Source organism: Vanellus vanellus (assembly GCF_965231255.1).
Source record: "Vanellus vanellus genome assembly, chromosome: 2".
In the NCBI taxonomy this organism is placed as follows: Eukaryota; Metazoa; Chordata; class Aves; order Charadriiformes; family Charadriidae; genus Vanellus; species Vanellus vanellus.
Window position 1 is genome coordinate 160,925,649 of NC_138906.1, and position 20,070 is coordinate 160,945,718.

Below are 20,070 nucleotides of genomic sequence, written 5' to 3' on the forward strand. Positions count from 1 at the left end.
AAGTAATGGGAAGACAGAAAGTAACTTCAGAATTCCTTAACTCAAAATGGATTCTCTGCCTGTTGTATCACAACCTTTGTGAGTAAAGGATGTTCAGGATTTAAGTTCTGTAATCCTTGCTTCTTAAATTCTGAAGTATTATTAGAGATAATGTTAATTTCATTAACCTATTAAGTTTTAAACTGCTTCTCTAATCTTAGAGATAAACTCTTCTGTTTCAAAAGCCTTTTTGGTCAGCAGTGTGGCTTAAATAACTTTTCTGGCTACTCTACAGCAAGCTCAAGTGAGTATATTTTGCTAAAATATTTATCACTCTACAGTGATACGTGGCAGCTGACTGAACATAGGGTTTTTTTTTTTTGAAACTCTACTGATATTTTGCATCTAGTCACAGAAATAATGAACTGTGCATTCCGGGGAAGTTGAAGTAATGAAACTGGGTCTGTGCGGTTTCATTCGATGAGCTGCGAATCACACATTGACAATGTAACTTTTATTCTTTTCTCTTTTCCTTGTGCCTGGCCTCGTTAACAGAATTTGATACTGAAGTTTTTCACGTGTTTGGTGGCTTTATGTAGATGTCACAGAGCTCATCAGATAAGCTTACAGTGTTGCAGAGCCCTCGCGTGAAGCAACTGCTTCTGTGCTAGTGAGAGAGCGCAAATTTCTGAAAAAGGAGCGAGTACGCGGGGAGCGAAATCATACCCAGGATGAGGCAGTATGTTCAAGTTCCAACTGTTGAGCAAGAAAAAGCCTATGATTATAATTCTGCTTTTGAACCGAGACCGTGTATGTGTTTGGGTAGGTGAAATTACCATTTTCTGATAACGTGGACTGTTTCTTCTTACTGCTGTTGTGTAGAATAAATGTGTGTAAAAAGAAGTACCCGTACAGCTGGGAAATATGCACAGTCTTAAGGTGTAAAATGCAGATTGTAGGACTCCTTTAGCAGAAGAGAACATGCATGTTTGAACTTGGAAAATCCCACTGTTGGAGAAGTAAACAATAAGTATTTTTAAACCGTTTAGGCTGACTATCCTGTAACAGTATGAATTTCTCTGTAGATACTGCTTTAGCCTTTATATTTACTTGTATTAAATGACATAAAGGTGTCTTCGAGGGGGAGACCATTAAAAATGCAAATTTTGCCTGACACAAAGGGAATTGACATAGGATTTTTCATCGATAAACCTGCATAAAATGGAACAGGTTTTTTTTACCTGGCTCTGACTGCGTTCTGTAGACCTACAAAATAGATTATTTGTGTGAAGCGAATGTGTTTATTTGGATCAACTTTTCTCTGGGTTAAATTTGTATCCAAGAAGTAGAGAATCAGTTTTCAATTGTTCAGATTCTATCCATCTTCTACAAATTCATCTTTTCTGGTCTACGTAGTGAAAAGTTCCTAGCTTTTGTTTTATTTTTTTAAGATCAATCTATTTTTAATGTATGTTGTTAAAACTTGATTGTTGTGTAGGGTTTTTTTGTTTTTTTCTTGTATTCATACTTTTTCTAAACCTATTCCTATGTTTTTTGTAATCTTTCCTGGTCATATCAAAACACTGAACAATGAATAGTAATTTTTCCAGAAAAATCTGTCTCATGACTGTTAATTGTTTTGGGTTTTGCTTTTGGCTTTCTTTTTTTCTGTGTTCATTGGAGAGCCTGTCACTTAATTATTTTTGTCTGATAGTGTTCTGTTTAAATTTCTCTACTCAAAATATCTTTGGAGGCTGAGAGCTTTGGTAGATTAACTCTTGCTTTCTCATACTTGAATGTTCTGTTTAATTTAGGAAGTTCTTTGCATGACACGAACATTCATATCAATTGTAGTTTTATATTTTGATGGTAGAGATTTCTTTGAAAAGTTTATTTTTTTTTTTTTCATGTAAACTGTGCTGTAATTAAATACATACGATGTAAAGATACTACTGAAAATCCAGGATGGGGAGAAGAGAAAATTGCCAAGTGCAATATACTTATCGTTAGGACTTTTTTTATGTCAAAATTCACTGTGTGCCATAAATTTGAAAAGCAGTATTTGAACAATATTGAGTTTCCATTAACTGAAACCATCTGGTAAGGCTGCCAGAGTGAGTTGGTACTGTTATCTGATATTTTTCATCCTTCTCAAAGGCGTAACTGTATCCAGGTTTTATGTTAAATTTATGTAATTAACACGGTTCTAAAACACTGTTTGAAGATTTAATTTGTGGTTCTTTGCAAGGATTTTCTTCTTCTGTCACTTAAAGAAGGAGAAACTAAAAGTATTTTTAATTGCCTCAGTCTTGCATGCAATATTTTACAATATTTTCTGTTCTTTCTGTTCTGTAGCAAAATATCTTACTACAGTTGTTATAGGAATATTTTGTTATACTTAGTAGTAATCAAACTTACTGTTTGCTCTGCACCAATGGTAGAAGTCTGTAAGGTAGAAAATCAAGTAGGAAGACACAAGTACAAAGCCAGGTATAGAGCTGCATACCTAACTCAAGAAACATTTAACAATATTAGGTCTTGTTTTGGTGGATTTTGATGGTCTTACTTGAATTTCCCAATACTAAGTGATACACTAGACACTAATGAAGTACTCCTTTCTTATTATGATTTTACTTACTTTTAAAATGTTACACAACATTGCTCTCAATAGAATATCTTTGTACAATTGTCTGAATTATTTCTGTTTTAAGTCAAGTAGGTTTAATTACCTCTTTTGATACCTGTATTTTCCAGTGGCATATGAAAGAGCTTTGATTTTAGCTGCTCCATACCTGCAGCTTTTACGTCAATGTAGATTTTTACATTGATTAGACCTCTGTGAGTAAGAGATGTCAACAAGAGTTGTGTGAAGAACTTGACAGTAGTAACAAAATACTATTTCACACAAAAATTCTCAATATTCTACACACAAAATTGCTCAATATTCTACACACAAAAATTCTCAATATTCTACACACAAAAATTCTCAATATTCTAGTTGTTTATTCCTTGAGTGGTTTGTTTGTTGTTCACACCCTCACCCCCCCCCCCCCAGTTATGTATTGAAGTTGTAAGTCCATCTTTATCTTACTGGTGATACATGACTATAATTCATGAAACGAGTTAAAAGACCACTGAGGAGAACTTAGAGTTACAGCGTGGTTTTAAAATCATATATCTATCTTTGATAATTGGTTTTGATTAAATAAATTGCAATAATTAAGTTGTCAGACTATGAGCAGAATTCATTTTTTTTGTCCAAAAGACAAGTAGTAGCAGAAAACAGCTGGAATAGAGGGACAACGTCTACCCCTGTAGAGTCTTGTAATAAAAACAAGTACAGCAGGGGAAGTCTTTTTCATGAATCTCACAGATGTTCTGCTAAATATGATTTAAAGCAACTAAGGGTACTTGGGTATCTTCAGTAAATCCTTATTTATTTGTCTAGTACTTCTTCCCAGCCTGAAAAATTCACAGATAAACTGTAATCATCAGAGTTACTGCCAAGATACCCCTTATTTTTTCCCCTATTTTGCTTTGCAGTAAAAACTTTTGTAGTTTTACTATTTTTAGCAAAGTGTTTCATGATTTTTTTTTAAGTAGGTAAATGGATACCTTTAATAAGATATTTGTAAGATATTTTGCTACTCTGAATGCTCTAGGTATTGAGATTTGAAAGACCAGAAAGCCACTGATCTGTATGTATACTTGGTATATTATTATTCAGTGTATTATTTTCTACTTACTGTCTCTTGTGCATCAGAGCAGCTTTAATGTTGATCTGAGACCTGGCCATTTAGTTAGTCTGATAATATGTCTACTGAAACATTTAAAACATGATTTGTCAAAACATTTAAATTGGGAATAAATCTGTACTGACAGAACATTTGGACAGACATCTATAAACTTTTTCATTTTCTTTCTGTACAGAGTTTTTGGTTCAGGTGCTATTTTTTAATATAAACTGGAATTAATCAAAAATTCTAGTGGTCCTCAGTGCTAGAAAAAACAAACCATACTTTGTAAGGTTTTATCTTTTTAGAGCAGGCAGTATAACTGCTTTTAAATTAATAAAATTGCAAGTTGTATATCGTGGTTTATATTGCTTTATGCTGATGCCTGTAAAACAGAAGATTTCATAGTTCACTTTTTTTTTCTATAAGAGTGAGCATAATGCATGTTTAGTTGTGTTTTGAAATGATCATTCCAGAATTAAGATAAAACAGCAAATAAAGTAGCCTTGGTTTGAATATTACTAAATTTTGAAATTTCTTGATTTTTCTGCATGTTTTTGAGTATGGCTGGATGACAGGTACGTTTCTAGTGCCCAAGTTGCTTGCGTATTTTCTTATGTATTACATTATAATAGTAGTTTTGCTTATTCGATTTCTCAGTTATTTCCAATTACCTTAATTTTGCTTTATTGCTGGTAGTAACAAGAAGCTGAATTCGTTGTCTCTTTTTCCTCCTTGCTTGTCAGCTAGTCACTCCAAATGAAAATACCAGAGTTCCTAAAACTTAATTCTAAATTCTGTTGGGTAAATCTCTTTGCAGGAGTGTGCTGTTGCTGTGCTGCTTTGCGACCTCGCTACAAGCGTCTGGTAGATAACATATTTCCTGAAGATCCAAAAGTGAGTGATGACTTTAAAATTTTAAGGGTTTGGCACTTGAAGATTTTTGGTTAGTAACTGATGCTTTAGCAATTTTTTAAATTATTTTTTATTTTCTATTTTAACATTTTATAGTAAATTCTGCTTTAGCATTTCATAGCTTTAATAGAGGTTAGCAGTATAATTTAGCTGGAAAGGGAACTCTGCAGATCATCTGGTCTAATTCCCTTTTCAAAGCAAGGCTGTGCATATTGGAGGGTGAAATTGGTATGTTTTGTTCAGAGAAACAGAGATTTAATTAAGCAAGGTATTCTGCAGCAGAGGTAGCACGTAACTGCTTAGAACCAGAAACACTTTTTATGTTTGCGGGTGTGAATGTTTTCTGTTTTTCTACAAGATTTTAATTTGCTAACTTTTGGTGTATTGACTGTGGAAATTTTTATAGTTCTGATAGACTGTTGTGCTCCAAAGGGGTGGTTTGTTGTTGTTGTTTTTAATTTCTCTAGTTATTCATGTACAGTTTTTTCATTTCACTTGAACAGTCTTGGAGCTATACTACTGCCCAGCTCCTACTCCCTGTGAAAATAAATAACTTCTGTGTTACCATTTAGTAATGTCTATATCTATATATAATCCCATGGTGGTTCAGATTAATTGAGAGATTATATTTCTGCTGCTGTATTTTTTTTTTTAAATGTGTTACCAGACTTTGTTATCTTTTACTATAGTAGAAGTAAGTAGAACAGTCAGCATTTGTATAACGTTTGGCTTATATCTTATAAAGTACGTGGGCTTTTCTTTAAAATAGTTGTTACGGAGTGCTAGTTACTATATAAGTGTATGTTACTGGCTTCAAAGAAAATTTTTTCTATGACAACAGTATGTTGAAAGCACGGAATGAAACGGTTTTATAGATTTATTTGGTTAAATCTACCTGTTTGATACAGGTGTAGAAACACCCGAAATTGCTACAGTTATAGCCTTATAGCTTTAATTTTGCTCACTAGCTCTGAATTGGCGCTCCTTAGTATCCGGCTCAGTGCAGGACACAAACCAGTCCGTGATGCTTCCCTGAGTTACAGGCCTTTTCTAAAACACAAGACTTGCTTGATAAAATGCATTAGTTAATAAAGAGTGTGTTAAAAGCATCAAAGTCATTTATTTGAAAAAGATAATGTTTTTGTAGACTTCTAGGGAAAAAAAAAAAAAGATGACAAAAAGCTTTATCCTTCTTACCTGATAGTTATAGTTACAGCCTTACCTGAGGAGATCCATATCGCAGTTCATGTTGCAAGTAATATGTTAATCTTTGAGCTAGTTCTAACAATTAGCCTTCAGGCACCCTGTATGTCAGCCTTGTCGAAGATGTGTTCCTGAAGAAATAAATTATTTAAACTACAGTCCTGTTTGTATATAGCATCAAAATTATCCATCTCATATAAAGTTTGGGGGGGGGGGTTGGGAAAAGAAAAAAAATTACATTGTACTAGCAGAGAAAAAGCGTGTCTTAGAACTGATGACATATCTCACTAAATACCTTCTTTTGGAATACCTGTTCCCTCCCCGAAAAAAAAAAAAAAGATGGGGGAAGAAGTTGCTTCATTTCTTTAAAAAATATTTTATTGATATTTTTTTTTTTATGTTGCTGATTTTTGCAAATAAGCTACTGTCAATTTTGCTCATAAGTTGTGGGTTTTTTCAGTAGCTTCTTCCCATCTGTATGGCTCAGATCTTCAAATGTTGAGTAGACAAAAGGAAAAACACTTCAAAAGCTCTTATGTGAACTTCTTTATTTTATATTTTGTATGCCTGGTTTTAGGATGGTCTTGTTAAAGCTGATATGGAGAAGCTGACTTTCTATGCGGTTTCTGCACCAGAAAAGCTGGATCGAATTGGTGCTTACCTGGCAGAGAGACTGAGCAGAGACGTCGTCAGGCATCGCTATGGGTGAGGAAATAAGTCACGGCATTAAAAACAGATACTAACAAGTAGCTGTATTTCATCATTTGTTCTGATCACTTTTCGGAGGTGAGACCAACCCCGTCGCTTTGTGGTGAGTTAACCTTGGCTGGCTGTCAGGTGCCCACCCAGCCGCTCCCTCACTGCCATTCCTTGGCAGGGCAGGAGGGGAAAATAAGATGTAAAAGCTTGTGGGTTGAGGTAGGAACAGGGAGATCGCTCACCAGTTACCGTCATGGGCTAAACAGACTCAGCTTGGGGAAGATTAGTTTAATTTATTGCCAGTTAATAACAGAGTAGGATAGTGAGAAACAAAAACAAAGCTAAAAACACCTTCCCCCCCTCCCCCCCCTTCTTCCCAGGCTCAACTTCACTCCTGAATCCTTTACCTCTTTCCCTTGCGCAGCGCAGGCGATGGGGAATGGGGGTTGTGTTCAGCTCATAATGCTTTGTCTCTGTCGCTCCTTCCTCCTCACGGTCTTACCTACTCCAACATGAAGTGCCTATCACAGGTTACAGTCTCCTGCAAACTTCTCCAACATGAATCCTTCCTATGGGTTGTAGTTCTTCAAGAACTGCTTCAGCGTGGATCCCTTCCACGGGCTACAGCCCTTCAGGAACGGACTGTTCCAGCACGGGTCCCTCATAGGTCACAGGTCTGTCAGACCAGCATGGGCTGCAGCTCCTGCCAGGAGCCTTATCCAGCGTGGTCTTTCCGTGGGCTGCAGCTTCCTTCAGCTTCACATCTGCCTGCTCCAGCGTGGAATTATCCACACTGCAGGTCCTCCATTCGCTGCAGGGGGATAACCTCTGTCACCATGGTCTTCACCACAGGCTGCAGGGGGATCTCTGCTCTGGTGCCTGGAGCATCTTCTCCCCCTCCGTCTTCACCGACCTTAGCGTCTCCATGGTTGTATCTCACATTTTTCTTACTCCTCTCTCACAGCTGCTGTGCACCATTTTTTACTCCTTCTTAAATATGCTATCACAGAGGTGCTACCGGCATTGCTTTGGGCAGCGGCGGGTCCGTCTTTGGTCAGCTGGAGCTGGCTCTGTCTGCCATGGGAGCAGCTCCTGGTGTCTTACAGAAGCCACCCCAGCAGCCCATCTGCTACCTAAACCTTGCCGTGTAAACTGTCATTCAGGGTATTGGGAAGTGGAGATATCTTTCTTTTCAGCCCTTTTCGCTAAATAGTATTTAAACGTGAACTTTGAAACTCTGTAATACTCTGAAGTCCTGTTTGAGCTAGAAATTGGAAAGAACATAGAGTCAAATGAGGAAATAGAGTAGGAAAATACTGAGTTGAGGAAGTGGCGATATCCATCACTATTTGACTTCATGATGTCAAAAGCTATTTTTATAACTTTATAGAATGGGTGAATGGCCATTTGGTGGAGTATTTAATTTTGTTCCCTGCTTTTCTTTACTCTCTTTCATTTACTTAGCCTGTTGTCTGACTGTACAGGAGCATGAATAAGGTTGTTAGATTTCTGTACTGGGATTTGGATAGGCAGAGGAGCTGTAGACTAGAAAGCTGGGATTAATACCTGGAAATAGAATGTGCTAGAAAAGAAAATTGAACTATATTTACTCTGTTACCAAGTATTATGACATCTCCTCTAAAAATACTCTATTTCCTTCCCTGTCCCTCCCTCCCCCCCCCAAAAAAAGAAGAGAGACGAATGTAGGAAATACCAATAACTTCCATTTTTAGATAATGCAAAAATATATACCTTCCACCCTTTGTTTTCTAATTTTTGTAGTAATAAGTACCTAAGTTGAATTAATTGAGGCAATGATAAATGTAGCCTGTGTTTACGTGAGTCTCTCCAATTAATTTTCAGGTATGTTTTAATTGCCATGGAGGCATTGGACCAACTTCTAATGGCTTGCCACTCTCAAAGCATAAAACCGTTTGTGGAAAGTTTCCTTCATATGGTGGCCAAGCTTCTGGAGTCAGGCGAGCCAAAGCTGCAAGTTCTTGGAACTAATTCTGTGAGTAAACTCGGATAGTAAATCAAATCAGAATAAATTTTTGCTTATTTGCTATGGGAAAGTAGTTTCAGAAGTCACAAAGTATCTGCCAGTTAACATGAACTGAGAAGATTCTGTATGTGGCAGGTTATACCGTTTGGGCCTGAACACCGAGCAGATACCAGCTGGAGGCAGAAAAACTGTTTCCTTTCAATCTCTAAAATTCTTTTGATGGCTGGGCTCATCCCCTGCAGAAATAACTACTTCTTTTGGTAGGAAAAGGAAAGCTGTTCTGTGAATTCATGTTTTGAATCTTTAAACAGACATCCTGAAGCCATTGTATGGATACGACAGTGTTTTCTTCCTCTCCAGCAATGAGAGCAATGGTGTGAGAAAGAGGAAATAACATACTTTTCCACATTACTGACACTACACAGAAAGATTCCCGTTAGTTGAAGAGTAGCCAGGAGGCAAACGCTTTCCATGTTACAACCTCACCATCTTATTAGCTTAAATATTTCAGGATTCAGGTCCGGGCTCGAAGGGTATAATGAAAAGTGTCAAAATGAGGTTTTGGAGGTCCAGTTTTTGAAATAGTGATGGGTGCAATCAGTATTATGGTTCTGTCATAATTCCCTTCTAGCCATTGTATTTCCAGCTGGTACAATGGGAATCTCATAAATTCCAGGATGGTGAAGTGGACTGTTTTCACTTAGAGTGATTGCTTTTACATGAGTAAAGAAGTGATGCTTGCGTTTCTTGTACGTTGCCATTGTTAGCAGCGTGGGGATTCATTGTGGATTCTGTAAAACCATTGGGCTTTCCTTTGGGCACGGTTCCCAGTTGATGGAATTAAACGGAGTTGCGATTCAGGGAGACAGGAGAGTGTAGCAGAGTGATGCTACCCTGGAGTAGAATTTCTTATTATGGTGGAACGCGGAGTTCTTGCTGTGATGTAGGGGAGGAGCGTCCCCTTATGCTCCAAACTAACAGGGCAGCTTTGATGAGGGTAATGAGATAAATTTATTTATTTATTTTAATATCTTTGAGCCAGACTACCCTGCTTCTTTTGATTTGTTTGTATAATAATGCCTGGGCAAAACCTCTTAGGGAAATAGCTTTGGAAATTATTTCCTGGGCTGCCAAATGGCAAGATGTACATCACTTTCCAGTTATGCAAGATCCTTGTTGGCAGGTACTGCCAGCCTCCACTTTGATGTACAAGACACAAGACACTTCCAAACAAATGTTATTGAACAGAACTCCACCGTATGGTAATCTGTTTGATATCCCTGTCAGTTCCTAATGAAGCCTTTTATGAGCAAAGCAGATTAATGGACTTCCTAAATTAGGAGATAATTTGTATTTGTCTGTTGTAAAACTCAGTAACCAAAAAAAAATTAAGTTTTCCTAAATAAGATGTCAAATTCTGTGAGGAGAGTGAATCTATATGGCTCTTCAACAGTATTCCAGGGATAATTTTAGCCTAATTATGCTAATTTCCCTAGATGCCTTCTGTAGTCAATGGAGAGAAAAGTCTTTTTCTGTTGACTCCAGGAGCAAAGTGTATTGGCGCTGACAGTTTGTCTGTTACCAAAGACACTGACCTACTGTGTTCTTAAATAAATTTTGTCACGTATGGAGAAAATTTACCATCACATTTAGCCTTTTTCAGTGTTTCCTCTCCTCCTGAAGGAAATAAATAAACAAACAAAAAAAAAAAACCCAAAAGTGTAGAATTGGTAGATTGACTGAATAATGTTTTATGTGCTTTAGTTATTCTGATCTACCACTTTGGACTGGAAACTGGTATTGTTTTGAAGAGAAGAAAAAATTGTATATGAAGTAAGTGTCTTTAAACTGGTGAAGAGTCAGGCAAACTTTGGAAGGGTTTCCATAATATTTTTAGCTTAAATTCAATTTCAGGCCAATACAAATTTATAGCCTGCTCATACTTAAAAAGAGTATGATTGGGGAGATCAAGTAGATCTTGATATTTCCATCCCAAAGCTGACTTTCAAAGCTTCGCTGGGATACAAAGGCAGTAATGTCTTTCAAGGATGATTCAACTGTCTTACTTGAGTTGCAGGGTTTTTTTCAGCCTTCCAAACAAATTTTGCTTTAGCTGTGGGGACTCTAGTGGTTGCTCAGAAGTCAGGGTTTCAAAGGAAACAAATCTGTGTACTGAATGACTCTGAGTAGTTTAGAGTCTTGGAAAGATCTGGAAGCTCCTACTGTCTTCCAGGGTTTTTTCCCTGACTTCCAAATACCTGGTTTTGGATGCAGAATCTATTCTACTTGGTGCTCTGAATCTTAGAAAAAAAACAAAAGTTTCATTCAGCTGTTTGACTTCTTAAATTCTTTTTGAAGTTAAATTTCGTTGTTTAAGTTGAATTACTTCTAGAAAACAAACCCGCAGATTACTGTTTTGGAAAAACAATTGTTTGGTTTTCATTTATGTACTTTTATGCCTGATCTTCAGGTTACATATAGCTAATTCCTATTTATATAGGATTTTTTATATGTTGCTTATGTAAATTATGATAGCTTATTTTCTACAGCAGTAATGATTTTTTTTTTTTTTTATAACACAATTGTAAATCTACTTATATAGGCAGATACTTGAAAGCAGGTGAAATTCAATAGTGGATATGTTGAATTGTGGGTTGGTTTTTTTTTTATGTAGACCAGATTTCAAATTGGCAGTGTCTATGAAGTACAAAACATCTTTTTCTATCATGGAAGTTATTTTTATTAACCATGTGCTAAGATAGCATATGCTGGTGAGGAAAATGAAAAAATGTGGTGGGAAAAAGTGAGATTTCCTTGGCTTAAGTGTTACAGGATCTAAAGTCTGATTGCAATAAGCCCTTACTTAGAAATTATGCAAATACTAAATTTCTCTCTCGAACCATTTTACAAAATTTCAGTAACCAAATATCATGTAAAACATCTTTCTATTTCATGTACAAATAATTAAATGTATTGCTTAGAACCATAGTGGTTATATTACTAGGACAGAATGAATTAATTGTGCTTATGCTTCCTGTCTAGGGGTGAACAGCTTTAAAATCTTGGAACTTTGGTCAAAATTTTTTGGGACAAGAGACAATTTTTTGAAATATTTTTAATTTTGTGTTAATTTTTTTTAGAGAGGGTTCAGAAAATTTCTTTAGTGAGCAGCTGGTCAAAACCAATGGGGTGAATAATTTAGTAAAACTGTCATCTTAAACTATATTGACAAAACTCAGTTGAAAGCAAAATGTTTTGAGCTAATTTTGAATGTTGATGGGGTGAATTCTTCTTTGTATTAAGATAGTAAAACATTGCTTTCTCATCTGAAAAATAGCAGGTATATTTAGAATCCACTATTACCGCATCTTAAATTATTTACCATGAATGCTTTTTTTTAGTTGGTGGGGTGCTCCATGGTAGAAGGGTAGTTCCTTCTTAGGAGTGAAATTATGATACCATCAGTGACGGTGTTGGGCTTCCTGTGCAGGAGAACGTGACTGTTATTGCTAGTTGCCATCGTTTGTTATTTAAAAGAAGACAAGCAGTCTCCCAAGTGGAAAAATGACCAGCCAGTTCCTTATATAGCAACAAGATTTTTATATTTGTTAGTATTGGCTTGTAAAAGCAGTTGGTTTTGGCCAAATTGAAGTGCACGTAGATGTAAAAATAGTATAAAATGTCAAGACTGTGAAATTAAAGAATGTCACAATTAATATTCCAGTAAAGTACTCATTTATTTGGCTGTCTTGTCTGCAGCATGCTGATCTGGAACTAGGTGATGGAAACTTATCTTTATTACAAGATGCTTCTTTCTTTCCATGTACCAATACGGAATTATGTGCTAGTAGTGATTTAATATACAGTGAAATATTTCATCTCTAGGATCCGTGCTCTATCTTTTTTTATAGGAGTTAAAGGTACAGAGAGACAGAATTGCACAAAGCAGTCTTTCTCATCTTGTAGGTTATTAAATTATCTTCTAAATTCTATGTCTGCGTCTACTAGAATTTGAGTGATGCTGGATAAATCACTTAGGCTGTCTTTTTAGGGCCATTCACAGTTAAGTTTTGCTTCCCCCCCCCCCCGGCTCTCTGGTCCTGCAGTTTCTTAACCACAGTAATGTATGCTTTAAGCCAACATACCATTACTGAGTTTGTTACACAACTGCATATGTGATGTTCCGGGTAATTTTCATCCAAGTGGCATGAAGTAAAACAGAATATGAAGCTATCCATCCCATTCCAGTAAAACTTAAATTGAGAAGTGTCAGGTGACCTTAACTATTAATAACTGCAGTAAATCACCAATTTCTATTGCTGAGAATTTTATCTTGTTGTTATTTATTATGATAATTTTAATACTGTGTTTGTGAAGTGAATATACAAATCCAGTGTCTGAAACTTTCTTATTTAGAAAAGTTGAAGTGTTTGTCATTTTGCATTTCTTTGGTGAAGTATGTAGATACATTCACACGCTTCTCATTAACGCTGTACTCCGTAGTTTACAAGAGTCAATGTTTATAAGATATCATGTCTTCCTATGTGATAGTTTCCTAATAATGAAATACAGGAGGTTTGTCTATAAAATATGGTAACTGTCAGCATCAGCACCCCTTCTCCCCCACCTGAAACATGAGAACATTGCAGGCTGTAGGCGACAGACTGGGGAGCTCAAATATTAAAAAAACCAAACCACTGCTCAGATCCAGCCTACAGTTTTTACAGGGAATTGCTTTAAATGACATAACTCAAACTTTAATAGGATGCATGCTGATTGTCTGTTCTTGAATTGCTGCAAAAACCTGACCTTCTTTAAAGACACCCAGGATGCACTAAAACTTATGGTTTTTCTCCTACTGTACTGGCTAAATAAGAGCGATAAGACAGCATAAATATATATAAGAAATTATGTCCTTAGGAATTTCAGTTGAGAACTTGGATGATTTACTTACAGGATTCACACAATCTCTCTCTCCCTGGTAATATGATCCAACTTTCTTGACTCAGTCTGGAACAAACATCTCCTGAATAGATAATATGTTCCTTCTTTATTTCGTGATGGTTTTATATGTTTTTATGCTGACTGAATTTTATTGGTTTCAAAATTAATGGAAATAAGATATTACCAATGTAAGTTCCTATTTGTACCTTCTGTATTGTACAAATAAAGAAGATGCGTGTATTGGTAAAACTTCCATAAATTACCAGTGGGTGACTGCAAGCAGTTACTATGACTGAATGACATGTTTATATCTGTCAAAGCTTTGCAAGTATATCCCAGGCAAGTGCTTGGACTTTCATAAGTTTTGTCCTTTTTTAGCTTGAATAATTTTTATATTTGAGGTATACTTGACAGTATCTTAGATACTTAGGAGTAAAATATTCTTTACTTAACAACCGTAACAGCTTAAGAGCACCGCTGCTAAGCAAGGGGAAAGTATAGACTAATGTGTACTGTAAAAATTAAAATTTCTATAATGAAATGCAGTTGTATACTTTACTGAATGACAGTGCTACTCAAAACAGTGTTTCCACTGTTAGCTTTCCTCTGGCCTAAATGTTCACTTGTCTGAATTCTAATGCTGGAACGTGCTGCAGAAATGCTTTACATTCGGTGGGTGAAATTGTTTTGTTATACACATGAAATAAAAAAAAAAAATTGCCCTTTCTGGACACTTTACTGGGCATTTTGAGAGGTATAACTTCTGGGTATTTACTTCCTTGCTACAAAGCTACACATCGTGATGCAAGAGAAATGTCGAGAGCAAGAGAGAGAGTCCACGATACTTTTGTGGCCTAAATTCGTTATTTATTCTTACATAGCAATTTCTTGGTACAACAAATCTTTCTTCTAGCAAAACAGTTATTAGAGTTATATTAAGTTTTCACGTTGAAAGATCCTGTCAATCAAATAATTTTGTATTTTAGATAATATTAATACACTAATTGTAGACTTGAACACTTGAATGTCTGTAAAATGCTGAGGACATATTGAGCCCTTTTAAGGACATATTGACCCCTTTTTTTTTTTTTTTTTTTTACTCTGCACTTTATTAAATTGTAAGGACTAATTAGGTTCCTGTCTTCAAAAAACTTTAAGAAATCTATTTCTGTTTTGTAATTAACAAGTCCATGAAACAAACCAGTGAGAGGTAGAATATTTAAAGCATTTTTCAGGGTCTCTTGGGAAGGAAGTGATCACTTTTGTAACTCACTGTATCAAAAAAACCGTATGGTTGCTGTTTGTGGATTGTCTTTCATACTCTGGCAGTAGACTATACAGAATTGTTTTTTGACTCTTTGTCACTTTCTTATCACCTGACTTTACAGGATAGTCTCTACAGAAGGCCATGTAAAATGGATAGGTATTATATAATTTTCCTCCGTTTTCAGTCATTGCTGAGAATATACTTTTACAAACTACGATTTTCAGCTGCGCCTGTAGCTTTCAGTGGGTGAGCTGGTAGCACAGTTGAAAGGGAGAAATGTTCTAGATAAAACAGAAAAAAGACTTTAAAAAGAGGAGAAAAAGTGGTGGTGTTTTTTTGTTTTTTTGTTTTTTCTGAAATACGCAGCTTTCACTTTCAGCTTCAAAACTACCTCAAGACCTCCACAAATCAGTATGCTGTAGATTATGCTAAAGTGCTTTGGGCTTGTCTAGACGTTCGTGGGTAATATGCTGATAAAAGCAGGTTCTGCATCATGGAAAGTCTACAAGAAATGCCTCAGCCTCTGCTTAGCGACTGGCAACAATACTGGGGTGGGAAAAAGGAGAGGACTCTTAATGGGACATCTCTCTGCTTCAGGGCAGAACCGTCACTGTGTTAAACCTTTCCCAACACTTTTCTTTTCCCTTTTTTCTTCCCTCTGTAGTCTGTTCTTAAAACCATCAGTGATGGAGAATCCAAAAGGCCTTTGGGCATTTTGCTTGCTTTAGAAATGAGTTTTTTTTTAATGTGTAACTTAAGTAACCATTGCTTCAGTGTAAGCCTGGTATTGCTTTTCCTATTACCATTGGACAAAGAAAATCATTTATTTCTTTTCTTTTTATAGCTGTCTTCTATACTTCTGTAAGACTAATATCTTTTAGGCAGCTCTAGACTAGATAATTTAATGTCTTTCAGTCTTTTTTTCATAGGTGTTTATCTTAAGCTTTGTTCATTCCCTGAATAATTGAAGGACTGTATCAGTTAATCACTGTCTTCAGCTGCGATGCTTCACCTGGATGCAGTGCTTCATCTAAGGGCTTATTAGTGCCAATTAGATGGCAAAAATTTCTTCATAGGTGTCATGGGGAATATAGATGTATCACAATATATTGTTTTCTTTTTCATGCCAGTGTAATGACATTGACTTTTGTTGAATGTGCAGTTTATTATAACCCAAAGTTTCTTTTCTGCATTCAGCTGTGTCTGGCTTGTATTTGTACAGCTGTCTTAAAATGGTATTTTGCATTTGTCATTCCCAAATTGCTTCCTTGATTTTTCAGGCCCTATTTCCAGTTTGTCAAGAATGAGGCATCAAACATGCCTGCAGCTCTGGCCAGCTTAGTGTTCTTTGCAAATTTTATGAGCCCACTGTGTCATCTAAGTCTCTAGTGAAACTCAAATACTCCTGTATTCCAGACAGGCCGCTTCAGAAGTTCACCAAATACGTTATTGTAGTTTGATGATTTACAAGTGTTTCTGTATTTTTTCCAAGCCCACTTGCATCTATCTTATGGGGAGTGGTTTTTTGATGGTGTTTCTCTAGCTTCCCTTTGAGAATTTTGTGTATTTTTTTATCAACAGCATCACTGAAGCTAAGATATGACAGATGCTGCTCATCTGGATTCACAAAATGTATTTCCTTGTCATAGGAATAATTTAGGCTGGGTTGATGTGATTTGTTCTTGACAAATCCGTGTTGACTGTTACTTACCCCTTCGTTACTTTATAGACGGTTGCAAATTGGAAATTTTTTTTTCAGACTGTCTTTCTGTGAATGGAATTAAAGTTGACTGGAGTATAATTCCCTGGCTCCTCCTTTTTTTTTTTTCCTTTTTTAAAGATACACAGAATTGACAGAATGCCTCCAAGTTTATTTCCCTTGAATTTTGATAAGTCAGAATGTTGCTAGTTAACATGATAGTGTAGTATTAGATTGCTTGAACTTCTCTCTACAACTACCTGAAAGGAGGTTGTAGCCAGGTGGGGGTCGGTCTCTTCCCCCAAGTAACAGGCGATAGGACAAGAGGAAATGGCCTCAAGTTGCACCAGGGGAGGTTTAGATTAGATATTAGGAAAAATTTCTTCACCAAAAGGGTTGTCAAGCACTGGAAGAGGCTGCCCAGGGAAGTGGTTGACTCACCATCCCTGGAGGCATTTATAAGATGGGTAGATGTGGCGCTGAGGGACATGGTTTAGTGGTGGACTTGGCAGTGTTAGGTTAATGGTTGGACTCAATGATCCTAAGGGTCTTTTCCAACCTAAATGATTCTATGAATTAAAGGCACTCGCTATTCAAGTATTAGATGTTTCCATATTGCATAGTATGTTGTATTTCATGCAGTTGCACCCTTTCATAATGATCTAAATGAGGTTGTAGTGGAAAGACTTCAAAAAGAAAACTCTCCAATTTAACTTTTACTTCTCTGAAGTTAAATATTTAAGTGTTGTAAAATCTGGATTCTTTCCTAATGCAGTGTTTTATGTTACTTCTTAAATGAAGCTTTGTATTCATTATTCTCTTTTGGGAAATGGTATCAAAAGTTTTTTTAATGTATTTCATTTTCCAGTTTGTCAAATTTGCCAACATTGAGGAAGACACACCTTCATATCACAGGCGCTATGACTTCTTTGTGTCTCGATTCAGTGCCATGTGTCATTCATGTGACCACGATCCAGAAATACAAACCGAGTAAGTGCCATTCTGTATGTATTACAGAACCCTGTCTTAACGTGTTAATATAGTCTGTAATACAGTAGTTTTTCTTATGATATTTAATGGAATAGTTCATTCAATAAGAAGAAAATGAAGTCTGACTTTTTAAATAGCACCAAATATTGGAAGTCTTACGTGGCTGGAACTCCTAGAATATTGAAGTGAAATTTTACCTGAATAATGCCTGCCAAATCACATGGATTCTCTTCAGAAAGGCACTACTTATCACTGTAAATGTGTGCGAGTTGCTTAATTCATTTGAGAAATTAATGGAGCTACTTACATGAATAGCAAAAGCATATTTTAAGTCTTCTATTTGAGAATTACTCATTAAAATTGAGTTTTCTTAGATGTCTGCAGTATGATACTGTGTGTGAAACTGAAACGCCTTCATGAATTAGTATTACAAATTTTTATGTTATTATGTAAGCATCACCATTTTTTTTACCTCAGCTCCCCCTAGCGATGTGTTCTGTATATGAATTGTTAATTGGTGTTTAACTCCTGAGTACTTTAGAAAACTTCAGGCTTTTTAGATTGTATGATTTGCATCTCTGTTGTACTAACCTTTTCTAATTCCGTGCACTATATTGTTCAGCCAACTAGGAAAAAATCCATGTGCAACTAGGAAAATTCCCAGCCCTTTGGGTGTACTGTTGTTGTGTTAGCTGCAATGCATAAGGATTTTTCTTAAGTGACTGCAGTTTCAAAAACCTGTGAACTGTCTTTTCAAAAAGGATGAATACTGTGTACGTCAGGTAGGGAAAAACAAAACAAAACCAAAACAAAACCCCAAAATGCCGTCCTCCTTCAGTCATTCCTCCTTATTTTTTGTAATTTGCTGCCATCTTATTTGTTGCCCTATTGCTGCGCATATTGTTCTGCTGGAAACTTTGCCTCTGAAAGGCTTAGGATTAAATCTGTCTGCTTCTGCTGTATTTTCCCCCTGCCCCCACCCCCTTTCCTTTTAGGAAGATTATTCCAGTGAATGGTTTTACAGGATGACCCAGTGAATTGTTTGGGGAAGAACGGAAGGGATGGTAAATTGTACTCAGGGACCAAAGGGGGAAGGGGAGGGAAACTTTGTCAGCAGATATCACGAGTGAAGCCAGCGGGTCATGCAGCTGCTTCGTAACTGAGGCTTCTGTCAGGTACAGCGTATTTACCTGAAGCTGGTGGTCGCAAATAGTATTCATAAAAGGTTTAAGGAGTTTTTTGAGATGTTGCCTTTTTAGGGCTAGTGAAACTAAACCAGACCATTAAACTGCTTACACACTGTAAAACATTTCATAAGGGGTTAGGATAGCTCAGCTCAGGATTTTAGTGCTACTTTCACCTTCATTGCCCCTTGCAAATGAGAGGTAACATTAGTAATGCACTAGAACATGGAGTGAATTAAGAGACTAGTAAACCCTTGATTCATCTATCAAATATGATCTACCTCTCATAAGGATACCCCAAAGTAACATACCTCAAAGCTGTGAGTGCTGTAGGAATAAGTGCTTATCTTTTGCTCTTTACATGGTGAGCCTGCACCGTTCTCTGTGTTTCAGTTTGCAATGTTGATGTACCCTTAGACAAGAAGGAATTTCATCCTAGTGACCTAGGACTTCACAGGACCTTAATTTAAATGTAATCTCTGCTTTAATACCTATCTGAGCCTTCTTTATAGAGGAATGAAACCTTTCCTGTATGTGGTGAAATTTGACGCTGCACCTTCTTCAGTACTTCAACTCTCATTTTTCAATCTCCTGTACAAGAGTAAGAACATGAAATGACTGCTAGTGGCACTCCAATACACAGAATTATGGCCTTTTTTTCCCCTATGTGAATCAATTTTTACTCAGGTTAAGGAAATGTGTAGCAATATGACTTTTTTTCACCTCATCCTAGACAGTTTGATTGTTACCTCTTTCAAAAGAGATCTTTACGAACAGCTGTCATTCTTGGAGTTGGCGTACCAGATTTGCTGTAGGTACTGAGATAATTCAGCAAATCAGATGAGCTATGACTGCAGATTACAATTCTAAAGGCAGATGTCACAAGTAGTTGGTACTGTTGGTGGGTGCTGGAGAGTAATTCAGCTCATCCTAAACCCGACATCTGGAGTCGTGGTTCACCTGCATAGCTTGGGGTTCCGCTGAACTGACTGACTTCAACGGGAGCATGAACATCACCTACACACGTAATCAGGTAATGCAGGTGTCTGGGTCTGAAACCGAACCGAACCTCGTAAGTGAGATGTCCCTTTCAGCTGGGGAGGTTAGTGCTGGTATTTAATGTAGCTAAAGCCACAGCATCAGCAAAACTTGATTATCTTAAAAATTAATAATCAAAAAGCAAATATTCTGAAAAAAAAAACCAAACCAAACTCGCTTCATTTTAAATATTAAATTAAGGTATATAAGTTATTGGTAGGTGACAGCAGTTTCCAGTGAAAAAATGTTTGAGTGATGGAATTTTGGAAGCTCTGTGTCTTAAATGTCAATCTTGGATCCTTAATATTGAAAACTTAATATTGGATAATGCACTGTAGTTGTAGTGCAGCAAAGCAAGTGCTTTTCTAGCTCTTTCAGCATCCCTCTTCTTCCCTGTTTTATATGTAACCCCA

The 20,070-nt window shown here is 36.5% G+C and overlaps 1 protein-coding gene across 1 annotated transcript in view; it reads left to right on the plus strand.

Annotated features, from left to right (window-relative positions):
* EFR3A (EFR3 homolog A) overlaps window positions 1–20,070 on the plus strand; it is an 82,878-nt gene that overhangs the window by 20,576 nt on the left and 42,232 nt on the right. The window contains exons 3-6 of the mRNA XM_082499517.1: window positions 4,534–4,610; window positions 6,409–6,536; window positions 8,394–8,544; window positions 17,314–17,435. Coding sequence (XP_082355643.1) covers window positions 4,534–4,610; window positions 6,409–6,536; window positions 8,394–8,544; window positions 17,314–17,435 — 478 coding nt within the window. The remainder of the gene's footprint in view (window positions 1–4,533; window positions 4,611–6,408; window positions 6,537–8,393; window positions 8,545–17,313; window positions 17,436–20,070) is intronic.